At 52.3% G+C, this 25,387-nt stretch overlaps 1 protein-coding gene and 1 long non-coding RNA gene across 5 annotated transcripts; both read right to left on the reverse strand.

Moving 5' to 3' along the window:
• Nucleotides 1–35: 35 nt before the first annotated feature.
• LOC106974378 (uncharacterized) lies at nucleotides 36–6,856 on the reverse strand. The gene is made up of 3 exons (XR_001430138.3): nucleotides 6,505–6,856; nucleotides 3,948–4,026; nucleotides 36–2,511 (listed from the first exon to the last, which is right to left on the reverse strand). It is a non-coding gene; the product is annotated as an uncharacterized LOC106974378 (long non-coding RNA).
• An 8,002-nt stretch (nucleotides 6,857–14,858) lies between these two features.
• ZDHHC22 (zinc finger DHHC-type palmitoyltransferase 22) lies at nucleotides 14,859–25,065 on the reverse strand. 4 transcript variants are annotated; one of them, XM_027066265.2, is made up of 3 exons: nucleotides 24,485–25,065; nucleotides 22,052–22,591; nucleotides 14,859–17,121 (listed from the first exon to the last, which is right to left on the reverse strand). In XM_027066265.2, the coding sequence occupies exons 2-3, from the start codon at nucleotides 22,575–22,577 to the stop codon at nucleotides 16,856–16,858; spliced, it is 792 nt and encodes a 263-aa protein (XP_026922066.1). In that variant the 5' UTR covers nucleotides 22,578–22,591; nucleotides 24,485–25,065; the 3' UTR covers nucleotides 14,859–16,855. The 4 variants fall into 4 exon arrangements, with proteins under 4 accessions (XP_026922066.1, XP_026922068.1, XP_026922067.1 ...); XM_027066267.2 differs by lacking the exon at nucleotides 24,485–25,065 and adding an exon at nucleotides 24,069–24,338; XM_027066266.2 differs by lacking the exon at nucleotides 24,485–25,065 and adding an exon at nucleotides 23,896–24,048.
• Between the last annotated feature and the right edge of the window lie 322 nt (nucleotides 25,066–25,387).

The following is a 25,387-nucleotide window of genomic DNA, read 5'->3' on the forward strand; positions in this document are numbered from 1 at the left end:
CGATAAGTACAGTACCGTGCTGCAAATGTCACTTCCTTGTGGTTTTAATAACACTTCCTTCCCTCTAGCTTACTTAATTGTAAGAATACAGTATATAATACATATAACACATAAAATAGGTGTTAATCGACTCTATTACTGGTAAGGCTTCCGGTCAACAGTAGGCTTTTAGTATTTAAGTTTTGGGGGATGCGCGGATTTTGAACTGCGGGGGGGTCGGCACCCCTCAGCCCCATGTTGTTCAAGGCTCAACTGTATTTGATTTAAGTTTCAAACATATGTACTCCTGTCATTTGGGAATGTTGGGATCAGATACTGAACCGGTGTGAACTTAAAAGGAAATGAAGGCGATCTTAATGCGTATGAAAGTCCCATGTTACCTGGCATCTTAGAAGTTTATATTGGGTAGGTTGGGAGGAGTAAGAGGAGAATACAGTCCAGTGGTTTCTTTCTTCCTTTTTAATGTTTATTTTTAAGAGAGAGAGTGTGAGTGGGGGTGGAGCAGAGAGCGAGGGAGACACAGAATCTGAAGCAGGCTCCAGGCTCCGAGCTGTCAGCACAGAGCCTGACACGGGGCTGGAACCCACGAACCGTGAGATCATGACCTGAGCCGAAGTCAGATGCTTAACCAACTGAGCCACCCAGGCGCCCCTCCTTCTGATCTGACACTTTCACAAATGTCAAAACTACAGTTGCCTGCTGGGATAAACTAAAACCACATGCAATGAAGTTCTTCCTACAACAGAAGTCCTTAGCAAGTACAACTCCAAGCCTCCCTCTGTGCTTCTTAGAGTTCATTCCTAACACTCGGCTCCTCCCTGTTCCCCAAGGCCAGTCAAGCCGTCCCTCCCCAGATTTTTAAGACGCTGCAAAACTACGAGCTTATCCTCATGTAAAGGCCTAGAGGGTTGATGCCAGAGTCTAATTCTTAGAGCATTATTTCTGTCCTACACAATTTTCTAAGTAACTTTATATGGCTATACGACCCTTTAAATGAAATGTCAAGATGGCTAGAGGAGGCCCCTCCTGAAACTGACAGCCATCCTTGCATCTGAGTGGCACTGAGAGAGGCAGACCACACACAGTGGATCTCAGGAGGCTAAGGTAAGTGAGGTTATTTGAGTTTGTGGCCCCGGTCCCTTGGCCTGATTCCTGTACAGGGAAATATCTGTCCACCTAGGACATCTGTTTGGTCCACCTTGTGGATGGCATCACGGTAGACTGTAGCCCAGTGTGATGGGGTCTAAAGACCTGCATGCACCTGTCCCCTCTGTTACTCATCAGCTGGGTGGCTTTGGGTAAGTCACTAAGCCTCTCTAGGTGTCACTCCTCCTGGCTGAATTATAAAGAATTGTAACTGGTTCTCCATGGTTCTTCCCAGCCCTCACCGGTCGAAAGATCTCTAGCTGTGTTATAGGTGAGCCATAAAATTAACAGATTTTTAAAAACCTGGGGTGCCTACAAAGTAGCTCCCTAGTGCTCTGATGACTTTATAAAGTGTTCCGTCGGATTTTTAACTTCCGTGTGGCTCTAAGAGAAGCATTTTGCTGGTCTGCCTTGGTTTTGCCTTTCTTATGATTGCCTGGTTGCAGCTAAAATGGATTCACTACTTCCCATATAAAAGCCTGCTCTCAGAGATTACGAGCCCCATAGCAGAGTTGTTTGGGGTTAAATCAAATCACCGCCTTCCTAGTCAGTCATCTGCAAACGGCTCCTTCCTTTCATCTCTAATGAAGGATAACTCATATATTTTGGAGGGCATGTCAATTAGCTTTTATTTCAGTACAGATTTCTCTCTCCCCAACCAGGGAAGATGTTTCTGTGAGTGTTATAAGGAGTGTCTGAGGTTGACTTAACATTGTTTTTAAGGTAATAGTCATAGACCATGTAAATGAGGTCGTACTTGATGAGGACTTTATTCTGTTCCCAGCCTCCTGGGTATCACTTGCATCTGCGCGGAAGAGGGGTGGAGATGAGGTCCTCCTGGAGGCAGCCCGATCAGAAGGGCAGGAGGAAGAGGCAGTAGGAAGCATCCTTTATCTCTGCTACCTCAGTTTCCTTTATCATAGGAGGGTGTGATCTTGTGTTCGCTTGGCATCCCAAGATGTTGGTGAGGTGCAAAACAGTGCCGTCTCTAAAGTGTTTTGAGATCGTAACACAGAGCCAGGCAGCCTCCTGCAACTTGGACCCATCAGCAGAATGCAAGTGAGGGCATTACACCCTTACGAGTTGTCATTTGCTTGGAATAATTATGACTGTCTTTTACCAAAGTCTCATCTCCAACTAATGGGAAGACAGCAAATATCAACCCAGCCTTTGGCTTCCCGGAAGGAGATATTCTGTGGGTCCCTGGCGTCCTGTGACCCACTCCGGCCTTTTCCACTCAGAATTCCTGCCTCGTTCTTAGAGCACGTGGCTTTCCTCCCTCTCTCTCGGAAGGACAGTTATGCAAACCGTTAGAGAATTGCTTGGAAGAACAGTCTGTATGGTTCCTGCCTCAAATTACAGCAGCTGGAGGAGATGAGCAAGAAAGAGAAAAGCCTGTGGAGCAGGAAGTTAATGCAGCGAGTGGGCGGAAGCCGTTAGGAAAGGAAGGGACTGAAAATTGGAAGCAGGATCCCGAGGCCAGCCCGCGTGAGGGCCCAGGCAGCTTGGAAGATTAGGGTTTGGAGCCGGGCCTTCCTAGTGGCTTGAGAGCAGGAGTGAAAATAGCTGCCTTTAGTTTTCCTAAAGACTATCTAAGGAACTGCAGTGGCTTGGAGGAGGGGCTCGCTACTTCCGGTGGAAGTCTAACAGGCGGCCCACTGTTCCGGCAACCCTCCCCCCACCAAAAGCCTTGACCGCTGGGGGAGAGACAGGAGCACTTGGCCTGGAGCCTGCCCTCCATTCGGGGCTAAGAGCACGGCTGCTGCTGGGTGTGAGGCTGAGAAACCAAGAGCTGCTGCTACCTGTAGATGGCAAAACGGGAACCACCCCTACGACAGCCAGGTTGCAATCACCCGTCTTTACCCATCCCATGTACAAATGCATAATCTGTTGCAAAGTCAAGGGAAGAGGAGACACTTAAAGATGCCCACAAATAAAAAACCTGCACCCTCAGCGGGCCCTGCATCATATTTAACAAATGCGGGAAGGCCTGGTTCCGGAGGCCTAGCGGTCCTCTAGCCAGTGTTTAATTCCTGCTCCCCTCTGTTCTTCAGCAAGGCTCTGGGCTTCTTATTACTGAGCTGCTCAGGAAATGCAAATGAGGGTTCCCTTAAGCAAAACACACAGAGGAGAGGCAGTGAACCGCCAAAACAAACAGCCCAGGATGCCCACAGCTGACGGGGAAGCTAAGGCAGCGTTTAGACGTGGGGTTTTCACTGACGGTTTTCACGCTCCAACAGGCCCGGGAAGGGCCAGAATAACTTGAAGGTGGAAACCCTTTTTTTTTCAAAGCCTTTCAGTTGATCCTTGTCTACTCAAGATATATTTGGAAGTCTGTGCTTCACAGTCTATGCTGCTTTCATTCTTGAAGCATTTTCCAAGCATCAGTTACACTGTGAAGCCTTTAGCTACTAAGTTGCTAATGTTCCCGGTTGTACCAGTCGGGTTGGGCCACGGTGACAGGTCTGGCTTCCTGGCCCCCGCCAACTGCAGGATTGGGGGCATTGTGGGAGCTCACACTCAATGGTAAATGCCTGCCATGCTGATGTTTTGGTTTTGATTTTGGTTTTTGAGAGGAAAAGGGCTCTGGGACCCTGAGGCTCAGAAGTGAGCAGGCCCCTGACATCACAGGTCCGCCCTAGAGGCAGGTCCCACTTTGGGGACCTTTAAAAATCCTCAAACCTGGGGTCTTCACTACTTGATTTGTCACTCCTGCTCCTCCCTCCCCTCAAATTTGTATTTTTCTCAAACCCTGATCATTTCTGCTTCTTGTGAAAGTTTTAATGATTCCTGAAGCTTACCTGATGTAGACATTGGCATGGTTACTTCAGAGTAACAAATACATAAAGTTGTCAGCACGTTTATGTCCCAGGAACTGACCTAGTTGTGGGTGGTAAACAAAACAGGCATCATCTCTGCTGATATTCTAGTGGGAGGGCAGCAATGACCATCAATTAAGTCCATCATCCCTTTGTTGGTTTGGGTCTCACTAGGTCTCATGGATCCAAAGTTGGGTGTGTAAATCTGGGCAAGGTGATATGTCCTACTCACTTCTACTTTTATTTTAAAGATTAACATTTTGATAACCTGGGGGTTTATCATCCTCCGATTAGGGCAAGGGTCCTTAACGTTAAGCTACTAACTGAGAACAGAAGTGTTGATACAGGCACAATATATTAGTTAAGTCCACCCCAACACCCGCCCAGGCACACTAGGAGAGAGTTCTCACAAGTGGATTATCTGTTTGGTGACTCACCTTCAGATCTTTTGTTTTTTAATTAAAGTATAATTGACACACAATATACTGTTAGTTTCAGGTTTAATCATAGTGATTTGATATTTTTATACATTATGAAATGATCCCCACAACAAGTCTAGTTACCATCTGTCACCACATTCCCAGATTTTTGAGCTCACCCACAATAGCACCTGCGTCCGCATTCTCACTGCATTCTCGCAGCTGCGGCCAGCAGGAACATTCACGTGACCCCAAGCGTGAGCACCTTCCGAAGTTCTGTACCATAGGCACCTCACTTGCCTCACCCTAGTCCCGGCCCTGGCAGCGCCAAACACTTACAAAGGCCCAGGGCCCACAGAAAGGCACATGAGGTCCCGGCCCTGGAGCCCTCAGAGCTGAGCCAGGAGATGTGACTCACCGGGAAAGCAGCGACACTGGGTAGTGTGGCCTGGTGCCCAAGGCCACCTACAGACCAGAGCTGCAGGAGTGAAAAGGCCTGAAAAGGAGGCCTGAAAAGGAACTCCAAGGCCTGAAAAGGAACTCTAGGGGAGTTGAGATTTGAGCCCTGTCGAGGCATATGGTACAGTTTAGATTACCTGAGAGGAAGGGGCCAGCATTTTTGGCAAAGGAAAGAGACTGAGTAGAGGCATCATGGTGGGATGGAAATATCATAGCTCTGGGTCTGGATCCTGTTGGTTTCTGTATGATCCTAGCAAGTTAGATGACTTCTGTGGGCTTCGTTTCCTCATTTGTTAGGTTACGATCTACTCTCAAAGATTATTATGCCATAATGTATAAAGTATCTAGTCCAGTGGCCCCACATGGTGGGTGCTCAATAAACAGTACTCATAAGATTGTTACTATAGGTGAAACGTGAAGCTCCAGGAGTGAAGATAGGGCCAGCTGAGCCAGCCTTGGTTCAAGGTCAGTCTTTCACTTTGCACAAGGAGTAGCAGCAGACCAGGCCAGCTCCCTGCCTGCTCCCACACCCTGCTGCACCCAGAACAGAGCCCCTCCTGAAGTACACACCCTGCAGAGTACTTGACAAACACGTTCTCCCCAGCCTGTCCCAAGCCTCACCCCTGTTCAGGGCTACACAGTCAGGGGGTGGGGAGCTATAGAGGAATCTGGAGTATTGATTGTCGGCCCCACCCTCACCGGGAGCCTCCATTTCATACCTGGCCCAGCTTCCTGGCTGGTGACTCTGCCTCCAGGCTCAAGTACAGTCCACCTTCCATGCTGCATCAGGTGAACTTCTGTAAAGCCCCACTTGCTCGCACTGCTGCCCTCCTCAGGCACCCCACTGCAGTGGCTCTCTGGCCTTGGCTGCACAGTGGCAGCCTCTCGGGAGCTTTTAAAATCCAGATGCCAAGGCCACACCCCAGACGAATCCTAGTAGAGTCTCCAGGAGGTAGGACTTCCCCCTTTCCCACCCCCATCAGTAAGTTTTCAAGCTCCTCAGGTGACTGCACATGTGCAAACCAGGCTGGAACGAACTCCGCAGGGACTCCCTATCACGGGACTGATATTGGGCTCGGGGCTGGTGGGGGGGAGGGACTAGTGCGGGTGCCAAGGGGGGGCTCTGTTCTGGGTGCAGCAGGGCGGTGGAGGCAGGCTGGGAGCCGTGCTGGTTTGCTGCTCACTGTCCGTAAGGACAAAGTGAACAGCTGACCTCGAACCCAGACCATCTCAGCTGGCCCTCTCCTCCTGGTGCGATCAGTGAGTGATCAGAAGCAGCGCCATCCCCTGGGAGTCTGTCAGAGCGTGGAATCATAGGCCCAGCTGATTCCGAACCCGAGTTTTCACCGGATCCCCAGGTGATTCCCACACACTGGCAAATTTGAGAAGCACTGGCACCAGTTTTGACTAGATGCTCACAGTGGTCCGAGTGTGGTGCCAGGTGTTTTACACACACGGTGTCATTTCATCTTCCCAGCCTCTCAGCTGTTAGCACCGGCTCTGACAACCAAGAAAACACCTACCATTCATTCAGCAAATCCTCACTGAGTGCCTACTAGGAGAGAAGCGTCATGATAGGGATTGGGGATCAAAACCCGGTGTTCCCCTGCTGGAGAAGAACTCAGAGGCCACTGGGGTGTGATGTCAGTGTCATGACTTACCAGCTGTGTGTTCCTGGGCGACTTCCTGGGCCTGTCTGAGGAATTGCACACGGGAGGGGGCGGGATGCGGACAAGGCTGCCCGGTCCTCGAACTCTGTGACTCCATTTCCCTGGATGAGTCTCGGGTCAGACCACTGTTAGCACGGGACCCAAATCTCGCCCTTTCGCGCCCGCGAAGCCCTGTGTGGCTCGGCGAGGCAAGACACCCAGCAGCCCGTTCAGTCCCGGGCTTGGTTCGCCTAGTCCTCTCCGCGCCCACCTTTGCCGCGCGCGGGAGCGCGGGCGCCTGGAGAACAGGGCTGTGGCCCGGCGGCGCCCCCTTCCGGCGGAGCCGGGCCACCGCAGCGGGTGACGGGCCGCAGGCGCCGGGTAAGTCGTGCGGGAGAGGCGGTTGAGGCCCCGCCCCGCGCGGCCGCGTCCCACCTGCTGTGGTCCCGGCGCACATGGGGGTCTGGGGAATCGGTTTAGGGGTTTCGTGTTCCTCAGAGTGCACCACTGTTTCCTGTAATTTAATTTTCTTCTTGAAAGCGTTGCTAATTAAATTCTTTCTCCGGCGAGCCGCGCGTCCCTTCCCCTGCTCCTCTGTTGATTAAACTATCCCGCAGCAGCTCAGTCATTCTCTGCCTGGGCTGCGGGTGCTCAGGTGGAGGGACCTCGATGGCCGCTCACCTGGCTGCCCCCTCGGCGGGCGTCCCTCCTCGGGTCTCCTGGCTCCCTTTCCACCTGGACCATGCGAGCAATCTTTGTAGCCTGAATAAAAGCGGGCACAGCCCTTCCCTGCCACTGGTGACCTCTGCTGGCTGGGAATCCATCAAAATCCACTTCATGTTATTTCACGTTCCCTGTCCTCTCATCTCTGAATCCTACCCCTCACTGCTTTTTTCTCTGCAGCACTATTCCTACCTTCTCCCCCACCGTCCACAGCACAAAACGCTAAGCAGTTTTGCCAGGCTGCCCAGAGACCTGGGGAAGGTCATACAGCGTACGTAGGGCCTAGCTGGGACTAGAACTTGGCTCCCCTGAAGCTTAATCTCTCAAGAGTCACAAAGTCAGAAACCTCCAGGTGCCAAACAGGCAAGGGAAGAGTGTGGGGTTGCCCTCTGTGGGGTAGTGGGGAGGGGTGGGGTCTGTGGCAAAGCAGAGTGGCTTGCCCTTTCCGGAGTGATTCAAACATCATGCCCCACTGAAGGCCAAGAGTGTCCAATTCTTGGTTAAGTCTAAGAGGGAGTCCAGTGTCTGAGGATGGCAGTGACTTGCCCAGGGTGACAGGGACTCAGCAGCAGCAGCAGTGGGCACTCTGGACTCAGTGTGGTCATCTTTCTAAGATGCCACTTCCTGGGCGGGGATGTGCAGCCCCCTGCTCAGTTCTGCCCACTGAGGCCTAGTTCCTACTGCTCCTCCTCTCCCACGCTGCAGAGAAATGTCCCAGGACTGCACCCCTCCCTCTGCTCATGGGGGCCCCCTGCCCCTCAGAGTATGGGGGGATGCCATGCTCCCCTACTCTCTATCTGAAATCCCTTATGCACACCGCTCCTGGCCCAATTCTCAACTAGCTGTCAGGCAGAGGAAGAAGGCAGCTCAGGCAAATCCCAGAATTTGCAAGGAGGAGTTTGGGGGACCAATGCTATTTTTAAGGAGATATTACTGGTGGGAATTTCAGGCATCACAAGCAGGCCAGAAAGGGGGCATTTGGGGACAGGGACTCTGGGAAGAAGCCCACACATGGGACTGCCTCCTCCCCAGAAGGCCTCACGGCCGGTTCTCTGTTGCTCTCAGCTCAGGGTTCCAGGTCAGTGCCCTGCTCCCTGCCAGCAGAGCTTTGTGCTAATGCTGCTTAAATTGGGGGAGGGGCATTAACACGTTATCCCACTTCACCAGCCATCGCTGTGGCCCCTCCAGAGGCCTCTCTTCTCCCATATGTCATAGATGAGCTTTGGCAGATGTTTTTCTCCTCAGAGCCTGCTCCATTTTGGGGTCTTTGGTGGCCCCCATGCCCTGGTCTCCAGGGGGTGGGTGTAGAGACAAGCCAGCTGTGCTCAGGCCTCTGGCAGTGTCTGGTCCCCTCCTGCGGGCACCCTGACACTGCCTGGGAAGGCAGCAGCCCAGAAACAGCTCAGGCCTTTTTTTTTCCCTGGTTAGACATCATCCTTGTGACCTGGGGTAGGGTCCCCAGCCGGGACTGTCTTCAGACGTCCACAATTAGCCTCTGGAAGAAGCTGCTTCATCCTGGGCAACTTGCCCATAATCATCAGCCTGGGAAGGACCAGATACATCCCAAGGATCCCAGGGTCCTGAAGCCAGCCTGTTTGCCCCCACAGTCACCTTAAGCAGCTACTGTGAGCTCTGTGAAGGCAGAGGCTGTGCCTAATTCCTTTCTCTGGACCCACCAGAGCCTACTGAAAACCAGGTGCTGAATAACAGTAGGTTAAATGAATAAATCGATCAATGGATTAATGAATGAAAACTTAACTGTTACTTGTCAGCAGGGAGTTTATTGGATGTCTACAATAGTCCACAATACAAAGACAGTCTGGTGTCTGGGTTCACAAGATTAACTCAGGAGCAGACAGCCTGAGTTCGAATCCCAGCTCTGCCACTTACCAGCTGCATGGCGTTGGGAAGCTTATATAACTTCTCTGGGCCTCAGTTTCTTTACCTGGAAAATAGGGGTAATAAAAAAGCATACCTCGAGGGGTTGCTATGAGGAATAAGTAGTTACTATAGGTAAAGTGTGTATGACAAGGGCCTATTCACATAGTGAATGTTCAGCAAATGTTGGTCATTATTACTCATTGTGACTCATGCATCAACAATGGTGTCAGTGCTGTATACTATATGCTAGGTGCTAGGGGAAACCAGAGAATTCCACCATTGCCATTCCTGCCCTCCAAGGTTCAGCTGGGAGACAAAACCCATACAGGGGGGACAATTTCCCTGGACCAGTCAGGGCTAACAGAAGAAACATGCGGGGGCCACTAGGTGATGGTGTGGGGAGAGGGCGGTGCAGAGGGCCATGAAAGGAACATGGGCCTCGCCAGTCAGGATGAGAGGATTGTACATCATGAAAGGTCACCCCTCTTCCTGAGCCCCTGGTAGCCATCTTAGTAGAAACGACTTCCTTCTAGCCCCCTTGCTGAAGTTCTATGGGAAGGAAAGAGTGATGGGGAGTTCTTCCCAGAGGCTCTTCTTTGAGCCCAAGTGTCTCTGATGTCCCCAGTTTGAGTTCTCCAACAGCTTTGAATTGAACCCTGGGGAAATAAATGTGACCCTCTGCCTTTGGTCTCTAATGTGGAGGATCGTGCTGATCATTAGAAAAAAAGTAAACATCAGTTTGTGCTTGACTCACCCAAGCAGGACAGCCTGCAAGAAGCGATCAGAGGGAAGAGGCAGGTCCATGGGGAACGTGGCCTGAACACTAAGCTCTGACTGTGACCACAGGATGCTTGCTCATGCCCTATCACTCCTAATGGCGACTCACAACTCCCAGGAATCATCTGGCATTCCAGCCCCTGCACAGTCCCTTCTAACTGCACTCCTACCTACAGCCCTGCTTTCCTGTCTGGCAACTCCTAATCATCCTGTATAAATTTGACATTGCCTCCTCTGGGAAGTCTTCCAGCCTACCCGCCGAGAGGGTGCTCTCCTCCTCCTGTGGCACCCTGTCCTCCCTCATAACTGTCCACAGTTGGTCCTCATCCCTTTGGTCTTCCCGGGGTCAGGTAATAGGTCTCATTAATCTTTGCATTCCTGGTTCTTGGCATCATTCCTGGCATGGAGTCGGCATCAATGAATGCCTGAGGAATGAATGGAGGAGCTGGGCCAGCACTACCCACAGAGAGAGGAATGAGGACAGAAGCAGAAACCAACATCAGGAACTATCCCAGACCCCCCCAACCCCACCAACAGGCTCACCCTGGTTGGTGACCAGGTCCAAGGTTCTGCCTTATCTCCAAAGCATCTCAGATAAGGCAGGAGCAATGCATCCTAGCTCCCTACCCGTCCCCTCCCTTTCTCCCCAGCAGGAGGAGCTGCCTTCCAAGCATCCTTGAGAGCATGCCCAGAGGAGGGAGATGCGGGGAGCAGTGAGGCCAGTTGCAGGATTCTGAGTACAGAGAGGAGCCAGGAGGACCAAATTCATGAAGTGACAATACAACCATGATCCTGGGAAAGGAGACTGGCTAAAGAGTGGCTGCTGGGACCTAAGGATTGGTTTCTTCATTATAGCAGGTGGGGGCTCAGGTTGCTTCAAGGACTCATGACCTCTATTGCTGCAGGCAGATGGTTTCTCCCAGCTTTGGCAGCCAGAAGGTTGTGCTGCATGGCGCGATGTGCAGATTGCCCTGAATCTCTTCCTCCAGTGCAAGGTTACGGAGTGGTTAGTTAAGAACAATAGCATCAATCACCAACTGATGGGCCATTGACAGAGGCCAAGTGATCCCCGTTACCTTGAATCCCAGGGTCATGATCTTCTCTGCTCCTGATGGCCTTTCATTTGAGGTCACCTTGACCATTCTGTCTTCACCTTCAGGATCATCTTGGGCCTTCTCCCCAGGACTCCTCCAGTCATGCTCCATGTTGGTGAAATGGCTCTGATACTTTCCCTTCCTTACCAGCCCACAGCCAGTATTCCCACCCAAACCCTGGTTATGTCACCCTCAGCTCATAGCAAATGCCTCCTCTTGAGTCCCTCCACCATCTCCACTTCTGGTCTACCCACCAAAGCCCTACTTTCTGAAATATATTTCTAATCATGTAGTTCCTTGCTCACAACTTCCAATGGTTCCCCTGTCAACTTTGGTCCAGATCTCTTAGCTTGCCATTCAAGGCCCCCTCTGCTCAGATCTCAAATCCCAGATTTTTTTTAATGTACATCCAAGTTAGTTAGCATATATAGTGCAACAATGATTCAGGAGTAGATTCCTGAATGCCCCTTACCCATTTAGCCCATCCTCCCTCCCAAAACCCCTCCAGCAACCTTCTGCTTGTTCTCTATAATTAAGAGTCTCTTACGTTTTGTCCCTCTCCCTGTTTTATATATTCTTGCTTCCCTTCCCTTATGTTCATCTGTTTTGTATCTTAAATTCCTCATATGAGTGAAGTCATATGATTTTTGTCTTTCTCTGACTGACTAATTTCACTTAGCATAATACTCTCTAGTTCCATCCATGTAGTTGTAAATGGTAAGATTTCATTCTTTTTGATTGCCAAGTAATACTCCGTTGTGTATATATATATATATATATATATATATATATATATATATATATATACACACCACATCTTCTTTATCCATTCATCTGTCGATGGACATTTGGGCTTTTTCCATACTTTGGCTATTGTCAATAGCGCTGCTATAAACATTGGGGTGCATGTGCCTCTTTGAAACAGCACGCTTGTATCCCTTGGATAAATACCTAATAGTGCAATTGCTGGGCATAGGGTAGTGCTATATTTAATTTTTTGAGGAACCTCCATACTGTTTTCCAGAGTGGCTGCACCAGTTTGCATTCCCACCAGCAGTGCAAAAGAGATCCTCTTTCTCCGCATCCTCGCCAATATCTGTTGTTGCCTGAGTTGTTAATGTTAGCTATTCTGACAGCTGTGAGGTGGTATCTCATTGTGGTTTTGTTTTGTATTTCACTGATAATGAGTGATGTTGAGCATTTTTTCATGTGTCTGTTAGGCATCTGGATGTCTTCTTTGGAGAAGTGTCTATTCATGTCTTTTGCCCATTTCTTCACTAGATTGTTTTTTGGGTGTTGAGTTTGATAAGTTCTTTATAGATTTTGGATACTAACCCTTTATCTGATATGTCATTTGCAAATATCTTCTCCCATTCCCTGGTTGCCTTTTAGTTTTGCTGATTGTTTCCTTTGCTGTGCAGAAGATTTTTATCTTGATGAGGTCCCTGTAGTTCATTTTTGCTTTTGTTTCTCTTGCCTCTGGACATGTGTTAAGTAAGATATTGCTGTGGCCAAGGTCAAAGAGGTTTTTGCCTGCTTTCTCCTGGAGGATTTTGATCATTTCCTGTCTTACGTTTAGGGATTTCATCCATTTTGAGTTTCTTTTTGTGTATGGTGTAAGAAAATGGTCCAGACCCATTTTTCTGCATGTCACTGTCCAGTTTTCCCAGCACCATTTGCTGAAGAGACTGTCTCTGTTCCATTGGATATTCTTTCCTGCTTTGTCAAAGATTAGTTGGCCATACATTTTGTGGGTCCACTTCTGGGTTCTCTATTCTGTTCCATTGATCTGAGTCTCTGTTCTTGCGTCAGTACCATACTGTCTTGATGATTACAGCTTTGTAATATAGCTCGAAGTCCGGGATTGTGATGCTTCCAGCTTTGGTTTTCTTTTTCAAGATTGCTTTGGCTATTCGGGGTCTTTTCTGGTTCCATACAAATTTTAGGATTGTTTGTTCTAGTTCTGTGAAGAATGCTGGTGTTATTTTGATAAGGATTTCTCAACTCCCAGATTTAATTCCACCTGCTTCTCCATGATGGCCGCTATGCTCACCATCCCATGATCACTCCAGGGCTCCAGGCCAGTTCCCTTTTCCTGGAAAGCCTTCTTATCCATGTCTGCCTTCTCAAATCTCATCCATTCTTCCAAGCTCTGTACACATGGAAGCTCCCTGGTCCCTACAGCTGGACATGCTCTCTTCCTCTTCTGGGGCTTCCCAGCAACCTCTCCCAGGATGTGAACCCCTGGAGGACAGTGTTGTCTCATCTGTCTTCCAGCCCCACAGTGTGCACAGCAAAGAAGAGATGTGGAGTGAGCAAATGAGCACAAAATCTAAGCATTCATTTAGTCAATATTTACTGAGCACCTACTATATGCCTAGCCCCTGCTAGGCATTTAGGATACAATGGTGAAAAGGCAGGTGTGTCTGCCCCATGGAGTGTAGACAGCCCATGCTCTACAATGTGCCGAAGATTAGTCACAGCTCCGTTCATCCCCTCCCCACCCCACCGCCGGCATATCTTGGGTCTGTCTTTTTGGTTGCTCGTTGGCATGTGTCCAGGGAACGCAGACCTATATACAACACTGGCCTAGGCTGAAGGCTCTTCAACAGCCCAAGAAGAACTAACACTTTGTAGTTGTGCCTCTACTAGTCCAGGCCTGCTCATCTTTAGGATGCATCAGAGGTCATGCCCATTCATCTGCTCAGGGACCACTCCCTCCCTGCAGGGTTTAACCCACTCTCAGCTGCCCTCAGGACTGGGCAGCCTGAATTCTTCAAGTTTTGTAGGGGCTGAGAGGTCAGGGGGCCCTGGCTGATCCTCAGGGGGCAGTCAGCTCTACCTGTGATGGAGGATCAAGTGGCTTCTCCTCTTCATTCTCTCCCCACCTGTCCTCTGACATGGGAAGGAGTGGGAGGAGGAAGAGGAAAGTTCCTATGTTACACATTCTACCCCTGGCCCCCATGGGTTCATGATCCCAGCACATAGACCTGCTACCAACAAGGGGTGGTATCCACACATTTACCAGCCACACAGCACAAACCCTGACCAGTCACAAAGGACACTGGCTGATGGGTTGGAATAAACTCCTGAGGGTTCCATGCAGGTAACAGGCATTGCCCTTTTCATTGCTGGATTTTGAAGCTAGCCAGGAGTCCAGGGGAGGAACAGGAGCAGCTGGGGCAGCAGGAGTGGGTTCTCAGGGAGTCTGGACAATGGTTACTTACCTACTAGAACAGAAGTATTTTTAATACTTACCTTAAATATTTCAACAGCTTGTTTGACTGTGTCGGTGCATTCCAGCCTTGCCTGCCCTGCTACCAACCACAGTGCCCGTGTGATCACATCAAATCCAATTTAACACCACATGTTTTATTGATGTTCTTCATCAACAATACAGGGACATGTGTACAAATGCTACTCAAGTCCCACACCTGGCAACCCGCCCCCCCCCCCCCACCGTCACCACCCACTGACCAATCGGCCAGAAGCCGACTCCTGCAGGTCTCCCTTTTAGTTCCTCTCCCCATGTCAAGTCTCACAGTGCTGAGCCTCCAGGAGGCTGGGAATGGCATGGCTAGCTTCCAAGCTTGAGCTCTGCAGTCAGGGAAGAGCCAAGGTCTGGATTGCCCAGGGAATCTCTTCCCTCCCCTTCCACTCCCACTTTTTCAGTATGGCCAGAAGTAGGGGGTGAAGATGCTCCCCAATGATTCCTTCATCCAGCCAGCCCGGCTCCTCTTCAGCCTTCTCTGCAATATCCTTCCCCTCCAAGTGATCTGCCCTGCTGACACCAAGATAGCAGAGTAACCATTTTCCAAGGGGTGGGATTCAGTGGGTGGGGGCAGGGACAAGATGCCCCTGATGGCAGAGATTTTATTGTCTTGCTCATCATTTTTGTTTGTTTCAAGTTTTTATTTAAATTCCAGTTAGTTAACATATAGTGTAATATTAGTTTCAGGAGTAGAATCTAGTGATTCATCACTTACATATAACACCCAGTGCTCATTACAACAAGTGTGCCTTGTTCATCATTGTATACTGGTGCCCGGAAGAGACTTGGCACAGAGTTGGCACTCAAGAAATATATGTAGGATGCACGAATGAATGAAAATGGGAGGGAGTGTGAGCCAGTGGTGCCATTACTACATTAGCCCTGTAGGGGGCATGAAGGCAGGACCAAGGTAAAGTGCTCCTGAGCTCTGCTCAAGAACTCATACTGTTGTGTGACAATGCTTGGGGTGCCTGCGGCCGCCAGCTGGACACTGTAGGGTGTGGGCTTCAGCTCTGCTGCCTGCACGGGTGGTAGACTGGCCTTGGGATCCAGTCAGAAGGGGCACTGTGTTGTCCCCACTCCCAAATATGCCCCAGAGGTTTGATCTTCTGGGCCCCAGAACACAGAGCAGTGCCCCCATCCAGAGCCAATTAGATAACCAAGGCTGGCCTCACAACTGCCTGACCTTCCAGCCTTGCTCTCCCGCTACAGCCCCTACCTGCCCCTGACACTGCTCCATCTCCCTTTCCTCAAATGCCAACCCCCTCGGCTAGCATTAACACCCAGTCTGTCCTGTCTCACCAGAGACCCCTCCTCAGTGGCAAAGTAGGGTCCTGAAGGTTTGCATTATGATTTTCAGACCCTTCCATGCCTTCTTCCTGCTTCGTGAAAGCCAATAATTCACAGGCATCTCTACAGATCTTGCCTCTGGACCTGGCAGTCACAAGAGTCACTAGACTCTTGGGGGTGGGAAAAGATCCTCCCTTTCCTGACCCTGTGCAGAAATTCTTTCCACAGCATGCCTGCCAGATGACTGACCAGTCCCTGCTGGAATACCTCCAGTGGGACACTCTTTACTTCCCCAGGCAGCTTTTCAAATTCTGAACAGCTTTAGATGCTAGAATGTCCTTCAGAAATGAGCCCATTTTCCCCTCTCATTCTCATCTCCCAAATATCCCAGTGCCCAGCCTCTGTGTGACCTCTCTCCTCCCCTCCTCTAAGCATTTTCTAATTTCACAACACTCCTCACCACCACCCCCCCCCCCACACACACACATGCACACGTCCCCTTCTGTATGGTCATGCAGCCACATGCTTCTCCCATTTATCAGTATTTCTCCTTTCCTTCTTCCTTCCTTTTTGCCTTCCCAACATCTAACAAAAACCCCAAAGACTAGACATCAGAGAGAAAGCTACAAGAGTGCCAAGGAAAGGAAGCATCAAGGCAGGTCCCAGACTGGGCTGGGGTGGCCATATGGAGCAAGATGGACAGACACGGCACCTAGAAAATCCAGGCCATTGGCTGCTGTCTCCCAGAGAAAAGGCTTTGCAACTTGGGGGTGGGGCAGTAAGCTCCTGAGTTTCCCTTCCACTGCTCACAAATCCACAGAGAGAATAAGAACACACCTCTCCTGTTTCAACCTCCCTAGCAGTTGGCAGAGCTGACTTGGCTATCTCTCACACATGGTAATTTTAAACATTTTTGCCTATCTCTAGGTCCTCGGAGCATCATACCAACAGCAAGAATCCACTCTCCATCCTAACATGGGTCTGAGAGGAAGAGCTCTAGCCAATAGCAGTGATGACATGAGACATGGGAGAGAGTGGATGAGCCCAGCAGAGGGGGAAAGCAGGGGCTCCAAGGGGGGAAGGAACAAAAGCAGAGGCCTCCTAGCAGTTGGCTGGCTCTTGGGAGCCTAGCAATGCCTGAGTGGCCATTTTTCCTTCTCGCCACAATCCACCAGCCAACACTGTTCTCTATATGTCACAGACCAGGGGTGGGTGCTAGGACCTTACTGGCTCAAGGTTGTATTGGGTCATGGGCGGAGACAAGAGTGCCACGGTCTTATGTTCAGGAGGAGTTAAGACACACACACAGAAATGATGGGAATGCCTGCTATTTGTCACGCTGCTTGGAGCTCTCACCTCCAACATTGAACATGGGGACCAGCAGGCCCAGCAGCCACCTCTTCCCGAAGACCTCCTGTAAGTTCTTGCGCCAGGGTCGGGCCCTCACCGCCACCCCCTTCCGCACCTGGTGGCGGGTTTGCCCCCTGAGGATCAACAGCAGCTGATGGCAGCAGAAGCCCGCGCAGGCCAGGCCGATAGCAAACCAGAGGTAGAGCATGAGGATGACGAACATTTCAGAACCGAGGACAGCTCCTGCAGGGGGGGAGGGGAAAGACCAGAACCGCTTTACACAAAGGCCCAGTACTGAACTGCGATCAATGCAGGCGCTTTCCACTAGGGAAGGAGGGAGATTAATGAGACTGAAGCTATATGCTGTAGCAATCTCAGCGCTGCAGCGAGGGAAGGAAGGATGAACTAGTTGCCCTAACTTTTTCTTAGTGCCCACGGCTCCTGAGTGAGAGGGGAGAACTGGGGGACGTGGGGGAGAAGAGAAGGTAGCTTCTTCTCCTGGCAGTGCCTAGATGCCACCATTTCCTTAGGGTCAGAGACGCCGTCTTGCTCTACCTTCTCCTTGTGATCTGGAAACAGGGAGAAGGTGTTTTTTCAGGAGCAGAGGGGGGTGAGCTGAGGATGCGAGGGAGGGAGCTGGCTCCTGGGCAGTTGACTTGACTGCAGCCCCATCTCCCTACAGAACTGGGAACACTGGCGGGGAGGACTCTGGAAAATGACAGCATGATGGAGAACAGGGCCTAGTCATCAAGAAGAAGTCACAAGCTCCAAGGGCAGTGCAGAGCGCTGACTTAGAAAATAATTCAGTCATTAATGCTAACAAGAGGACAGTATGGCCACGAGAACATTTGGCCAGAGCTGTCAGCCAGGGCCTGCTAAGGCTGGAAGAGGCCCCCAAGATCATCAGTCTAGCTCCCTGCCTTGGGCAGGACCTCTCCAAACCCCTCCAAACTAGCATTCTCTATCATTGGTTTTAAACATCCACTGAATAAGAGATCCCACACTCTTCGTCAGAACTGGGGTGGTCAGTCTATGCTAAGTTTGACTCTCCTGGCTCTGTGGCCTTGTATAAATTATCTAATCTCTCCAAATTACAGTTTGCTCATCTGTAAAATGGGCATAATAACAATGACTCCATAAGGTTGCATGATTCAGGGAAATGGTGTACAAAGTGACCAGCATTCTGGTTCACACTCCGTGCAGTGCTCCCTGATGAGGGTCATTTATAGATGAGGAGACTACATCCAAGAAGGGCTCACATTTAACTCCCAAGACCAGCCAGCTTTCTCCTTCTTTCCAGGGCTTTGAGTCCCGGATGGGCTGCAGCTTTGGCAGCCATGGTAGAGACACCTACCTTGACCTGCCTAGCAGCTAGGGCACTGGGTCCAGGAGAGAACTCAAAAGCCCTCCTCAGCCCCTCTCTCCCTGCAGCACAAGCCAACCTCCACCCCTTCCAACAAGATGAGGGTGTCTGTTCCAGAGACCCCACCTTACAATCTATTCAGCCTCTGCAAATCTCAACCATATCCTTCTTCTCCAGCATTCCCCTGGCTCCAACCCACCTCTTCCCTGGTTTCCCCAGTCCCCAGTTTCCAGACCCCCGAGGGTTGGGCTTTTAAAATTTGTCCAGTCTGAGCAGCGGTGGACTCCGCAGCCAGGAGGATGTGGGCCAGATTCAGGTTTGCTCATTAACAGCCTTGTCTTGCCCTCAGCCCTAGAAGCTTTGAAAGGTTTCTCCTTGCAAAGTTGGAGACAAATAAGTCCAGCTGCCCAGGGGATGGAGAGCTCACTCCAGCTGGCATTTGGAGCAGCCCCTCAGCTGGCATGGGGGCGGCATTGGGACAGGGCTTACATAGGGCTGTTCCATCCCTCTGACCCACTTCTTCCTTGTCAGCACAGGTTAGCTCAGGCAGCCACATGCAGGATGAAGGATCCCGGGACCATGGTGCCCTCGAGGCTCCAGGAATGCTAACAGGCAAAGATGGCCCTCAAGCTGTGATGTGAGAACATCAGAGCTGTCAAGTGCAGGGTCTGCCTTGCAACTCAGCCGCAAGGATAAGCCTGAGTTGATGGAAGCTGTTTTCCATAGGCTTTTTTCTGGCACTAAATCAAGACATTCGGAAAAGACCTCATGGCCTTTTTCTGGCCCCTTGCAGCAGCTACAAAAGGCTATTCTGGGGACCTGCTTTCTCTTGAAGTGTTTGAAGTTGCTCAGCCTAGCTGCCTCAGCTCCTCTGAATTATTTAATAATAGTTCTTCTTTTAGAAAATCACAGAATTTTCCTAAAAGGCCTGACTGGTCACACCATCCAATCTTTCCATCTCTGCTTCCTACCAAGCATCTATAACACCTTTGACAGATCATCACCCAGCATCTTTAATAGACAGCCAGGGACAAGAACCTCTCTTCCACCCAAAGTAGCCCGTTCATCAAGAAGCAGCTCCAGAGGCAGTGTGGTGCAGTGGAAAGAGTATGAGCTCTGGAGGCTAGCAGCTCTGAGTCCAAATCTTGGGTTGGGGTCACACTCGTGTGGTTTGGAAGCAACTTAACCTTGCTGAGCTTTTGGCTCCTGAGCCTTTAAAATGGATGTGATAATCCACATACTATGTGTTCAGCAAATGCTAGTCCCCCTTCCCTTCTACTGGACTTTCTGGTGGCACCCACCACTCTGGCACACTTATCCCAATGACACAGGTCAGATGGTGTCATCTCCATTTCCCAGATAAGAGGACTGAGACTCAGAGGGCTGACACAACCTGTACCAACCCCCCTGAAGCCCAAAGAAAGGACAACTTCCAAAATTGAACTGGCTAGTCTCCCACCTCCTTGGCATAAACTGAGGGCCAACACTCCCAGCCATGCTGTGCTCTTGTGGCAGATCTGACTCAGGTCGGTACCACAGTTGTGGACAGCTCAATCTATTAAACAGCTTATCCCCTCCTCTTCCCTCCTGTCCACCTGCCCCCCTGAGCAGATGAGAGAGGGTGTGCCCGCAACCATTCGGGTTGAGAATAGAAGGAGAAGACATAGGAAGGGAGACACTGATGGGGTCAGGTGCATGTGTGGGTGGGGAGGGAGAAGGTCTGGTGAGGGGGAAGAAGGAAGGTCAGCAAAGGAGGACGATGGGTAGGACGGGAGAGTTGGAGATTAGAAACCTTGGCCCCCTCTTCCCAGTGGGTATGGGGAGGAGGTAAAAAGGGGTGCTGCAACAAGGATCTGGACCCCAAGGTAGTCACTGACTGGCTCTGTTCTCCCCCAGATCAAAGTAAGAGCCCCTCTTCCCTTCTATCCTGTCTCCCAAACCTAGCACATATGGACAGGCCTCAAGCCCAGGCTTATCTCAAATCAAACCATTTCAGGATCCTCCCTTTGGAACCATTCATTCTGATGTGATGATGCTACTTGGAAAAGAAAGTGTAATCAGGCTCTCTGGCTCTCCTCATCCCTCCACCTGTCTGTGCTCACACTCCACCCCCTAGCCCGCCCACCTCCCCTCCCCCGGTCTGGTTATTTTGGTCCCAGCAGCCTCCTAGGCCCCTGCCAAGATCCAGAAGGCCCCAGAGTTCCAAGTTCTGGGCCAAATTCAGCCACCAGCCCTCAAGGCAACCCCACAGCTGTGGCCTTCCTGAGTTTCTGAGTTCCCACTACCCAAGGACACAACAGTTCTGCTCCTGTGAAGGACCGGGCTGCAGACCCAACAAAGAACAAAATGGTGGCTTCCCCCAGAATGGAGCAGAACTTTTATGAGGGTCCAGCCCAGGTACATCTAACTAATCTTGGGATCTCAATGGATGTAGCTGCAATGTCTGTCTTTGTCCCTGAAAGGCCAATGGTGTGCTAGATTCCCCGTGCTGCTGGGGGTGGTTTAAACACCTGAGCAGGGGTGGGGGCAGGGCAGAGGCTGCTAGTCAGTAATAGTAAGATCCTGGGCAAGCCATTCAATCCCATATGAGCCTAAGTTTCTTCATCTGGGAGGTGGAGATAACAATCTCAGACACACACATGCATGCATGCTAGCAACTGTAAGAAACAAGTCAGCTGAAGTCAAAGGCCAGGGTAGGGATGGAATGGAAGGAAATGAGGTAGGGGCGAATTTCAAGGCCAGGTAAACTGCCAGGAGCCAGGTCCCTCTGTGCCAGGAATCATGGAGCTCTCCTTGGGGGCACACTATAGAAAGTACAGTCCCCAGGGTGCTCAACAGAGTGCTGGTGTGAAGGCCCACATGCCTGGCTCCTGCAAGCGTGAGAGTCTCCCTGGAGGGTCAAATCGCACGCCAGTGCCACAGCACTGTGATGTGAAGGTGGAGCCATTAAACACGGCTGCGTCTCTAACCAGGGTGGCCCCTGCTCTGCGCCATCTGCAGGCTAGAGAACAGCCTGGTGGGGACAAATTTAGTGGGCAGGAGGGTAGGGCTTACCCTTCTGCGGGGGCTGGCCTGGCACCTTGGTCAGTCTCACTGTGGTTGGTTGGCGAGACCTTTGGAAGGCAAAATCCTTGGGGGAATGTGTGAACAGGATTGGAGTCCAGGCAGAGGAAGGTCATAGCATGGGTGTACCTCACAAACTGCATGGAGGGATGGCCAGCACCCAGCCCTGTCTGGCACAGAGCAAGTGTACTGCCTGGATTGCCACACAATTCTATGAGCAAATAGTGGCAAAGAAGGAGGAGATGATGAATGAGGATGGGTGGGGGGCAGCGGTTGGAGAGGGAGGTGGCCGGGTAAAATACAGTATGCCCAGTTAACCTGAATTTCAGCTACATAACAGAATATTTCTTTATGTATTTCTTTATTTATAGAGAAAGCATGAGCAGGGGAGAGGAGCAGAGAGAGAGAGAGAGAGAGAGAGAGAGAGAGAGAGAATCCACGATCAGCACAGAGCCCAACTCGGGGCTCGATCCCACGATCCTGGGATCGTGACCTAAGCCAAGATCAAGAGTCGGATGCTCGACCAACTGAATCACCTAGGCACCCTGTTAACAGAATTTTAAAAATAATATAAGTATGCCCTATGTAATATTTAGGACATACTTATATTAAAAGAGTTATGCATTGTTTATCTGAAGTTACAATTTAACTGGGCATCTGTATTTTTCTTTACTAAATCTGGCAAACTTGGGGTTGGGGTGGAGGGTCCCTATGTAGGGCCCAACCTGCCTGCCAAGGCCCACTCACCGGAGAAGAACTGGCTGATGGAGGTGGGAAGGAGCGTGAGGAAGGCCAGGGGGTGGGCGAAGGAGATGGAAAGGACTGCTGAGATGTAGGCCACCCCGGCCACCATGGAGTAGAGGCAGGCAAGGGAGGTGTAGAGGCAGAACAAGACGAAGTTGCGCATGTTCCTGCCGCCGATGCAGTTGCCGGTGAAGAAACAGTGATGATCGTGCCTCAGGGTGACTCTGGCGCACACGCGGCAGAAGTGGGTGCTGGGCGGGGGGCACGGGGCCCTCCTGGTCGAGGGCCCCTGGCAGGCGTCCAGGTCGTCCGGGGAGTTCTGGATGACCAGGACATAATTGCCCAGGGCATTGGTTGAGAGGAACAGGAAGAGCGCCCCGTGGAGCAGCGCGGGAGAGAAGAGCCAGGCGGCCGAGGGGTCCTGGCGCATGCTGGGCAGGAAGAGGAAGAGCTGCAGCACGAAGGTCACCAGGGAGATGCACAGGAAGTAGGCGGGGGCCACCACGTTGAGCAGCCTCAGGGCCAGCATCCTCGATTACATTCCTAAGGGGCCCAGGGTGAGAGGAAGACTTACTGCAGTGTCCAGGGGGCGCAGTTGGTCGCTCCCGCCCCACTGAAACCCAAGCTCCCCACCCCTGTCCCTTGGATCACGCCTCCTCTCTTCCCCAATCCGAGCCCAAGCAGGTGTCAAACCCCAAGACCCAACTGGCCTCTGGGGGTCAGGCCCTATCTCCCAGTGCCCGCTTGGTTTTTGAGCAACCTCTGAGGCTCTAGAACCCTGGAATCAGGCACAACGAGGCAGTCTGGGGGGTGGGGGGTGGGGGGAATGAAGGGCGTGGGGCCAGCACTCCACTCCTTTATGGCAGTGGAAATGAGCCCAGGTTTGGGATTTCTCCTCCAGACTCCCTTGGAGGAGAAAGCAAAGAATTTGGAGTGGGGCAGAGAGAAATGACCTGTTGGAAGTCCTGCTTTACCTCCTTTTCTCTGACCCTCTGGCCACCCCCCTCCCCCAATGCTGGGCAATACTCAGGGACCACACCCCTAACCTAAGGCTCCTTGGAGGTATGTGTGCTTATAGGTCTGTGATGTGTGTGTGTGTGTGTGTGTGTGTGCGCGCGCGCGCGTGTGGTGGTGGTTGTGGTGTGGCGAATGTGTGTGTATATGTGGGGGGCATTCCTTGTGCATGACTCTGTCCGTGTAATCTGTGTGTGCCTGGGTATCTGTGTTTGTGTATGTATATATCTGTGTATCACACACGCAGCCGCTGCCACCTGGCTTTTAGAAAAAAAATCAATTAAAACAATCAATACATTCACACACGCGCTCAGGCACCAGGTGAGGTGAAGGGGGGCGCAGTCGGAATACCTGTGTCAGCCGATCCTGGTCAGCCCATCTCCCCGACGCTGGCTGCCCTGGCTATTTCTTTGCAAAGAGCGTTTTCATTTGAAGCGACGAAATTAAAATCCCCCTTCGCGCCCTCCCCCCACCCTCCTGAAGCGAGAACCCAAACAACCCCGATGGCGCCGAAACCCTTTCGATGCCAACAAGCCCGCCCTGGGCGAAGGAGTGGATGTTTGGCCAGCCTTTTCGGCGGATCTACCCCCTGCTGCCGAACACCCCCACCTCATTCCCCACTCTACCCTGCCCCCCAAAGCCCTGGTTCCTGCCCAGCTTCGGAAGCCACCGGGAAATAGGATTCCCGGCGCCCGAGAGAACTTTTCCAGGGGCTAAGGAGCCGGCGAGCCCTAGGCGCAGGAAAAGTTCTGGGAAGGCGGCTGCACCCAGGATGGGCAAAGGCCACGAGGCCTCCGTCCAGGCTGTCCCGTCCGGATTGGGCGATCGATCACCTTGGAGTCCCCTTTGCAGGTGCCAGTGCCCCCGGGGACCTGCGGCTGCTACAGGGAGCGCGAGCCAATCTCCTCGACAGGAACTCAGCCCGGAGCAAGCCCGGGGGTGGTCGCTAGAGGCCGGGCACCGCCCCCACCCAGGCGCCCCCGGGGGCTGCGGCGGCGCTGCCCACCCCAGAGAGCCCTCGGCTCCGGTCTCCGGCGAAGCAAGTGTCTTCCCCACGCCGGTCGCCAGGGGGGCGCGGGAGCAGCCTCCAGATGCGCCGCGGCGCCTGGCAGGCGGATAGGGGCTGGGGGAGCGAGGGGCGCTCGGCCGGCGGCCCCCGCGCCCTGCACCTGATCAGGGAGCGCGGAGACCGCCCGGGCGGTCCGGGAGCGCGGGGAGCTGTCCGCTCCGCACTGGCGGCCGCCTCGCCCGCGGCGGAGGGCGGCACGGCCGGGAGCCCTAGCGAGGCTGGCGGCGCGGGCGGCCGCCGGCGTCTCGGCCACCGCCTCCTGGACGCCGGGGAAGCCGCCCCCCGCGCCGCCGCCGCTGCCGCCGCCGCCGCCGCCGCCGCACCGCCGCAGAGGGGTGGGGAAATGAACTCACCGAGCTCGGGTCGCGGACAAGAGGAGCCCCGGACGCCGGCTCTCACGCTCCCCGAGGCTGCAAAGTTGTGGGCTCGGCCCCGCTGGCTCGCAGCCTCCTCACGCTTCGCTTCGGGGACTGGGCAGGTAGCGGGGACGTGGGGAGGAGGGAGCGGGCAGCTGCCGTCCTCCCACTTGGGCGCCAGCGAGTGGGGGCCAGGAGGCGGCGGGGATGGCAGCTGGGCACCCCTCAACCCCGCCACCCCTCCCTCCTCTCCTGGGGGCGGCGCTCTGGCCACCCCTCTCAGCATCGTAGACTTGCCCCCCCCCCTTTTCCCCTGGAGTGGGCTGGGGCGCTCTGCCGGACTTCAGCCACCAACTGGGGGATCTGGATTCAGCGCTGATGTGGATGTGTTAGCCATCATCTGCTCCTTCCTTCCCTGCTCCCCACTCTCTCGGAAGGAGGGAGGCCTGGGGGGGGGGTGTTGAGAGCTCAGTTTGCCAGGGGCAACACCCATAATGATCCACGTTGTTGTGCACAGAGGCGTTGAGAGCCCCAACTCTGGAGCCTGTCTGCCTGGGTCTGAATATCCCCCATCCACAGCCGTGTGATCTTCACATTCCAGTTTCCTCATCTGTAAAACAGAGATGTGAGGATTATGTGACAATGTATGTAAAGCCGTTAAACAGGGCCTGCCCGTGGCAAGCTCTATTTGAGTATTAGTTCATAATTACTGCCACTGTTTACTGGGCTCTTGTTACGTACCAGACACTGTGCTAAGCCTTTAGCATAAGACAGCTTTGTTAATCCTCAGCAGAAGTTCAACCATCCCCATTGTGTGGATGAGGAGGTTGAGGCACAGAGAAGCTAAGTCACACACCCAAGGTCATACAGCAGAGAAGTGACAGAGCCTGGGTTCGAACT

The sequence above is a fragment of the Acinonyx jubatus genome, chromosome B3 (genome assembly GCF_027475565.1).
Source record: "Acinonyx jubatus isolate Ajub_Pintada_27869175 chromosome B3, VMU_Ajub_asm_v1.0, whole genome shotgun sequence".
NCBI classification, from domain to species: Eukaryota; Metazoa; Chordata; class Mammalia; order Carnivora; family Felidae; genus Acinonyx; species Acinonyx jubatus.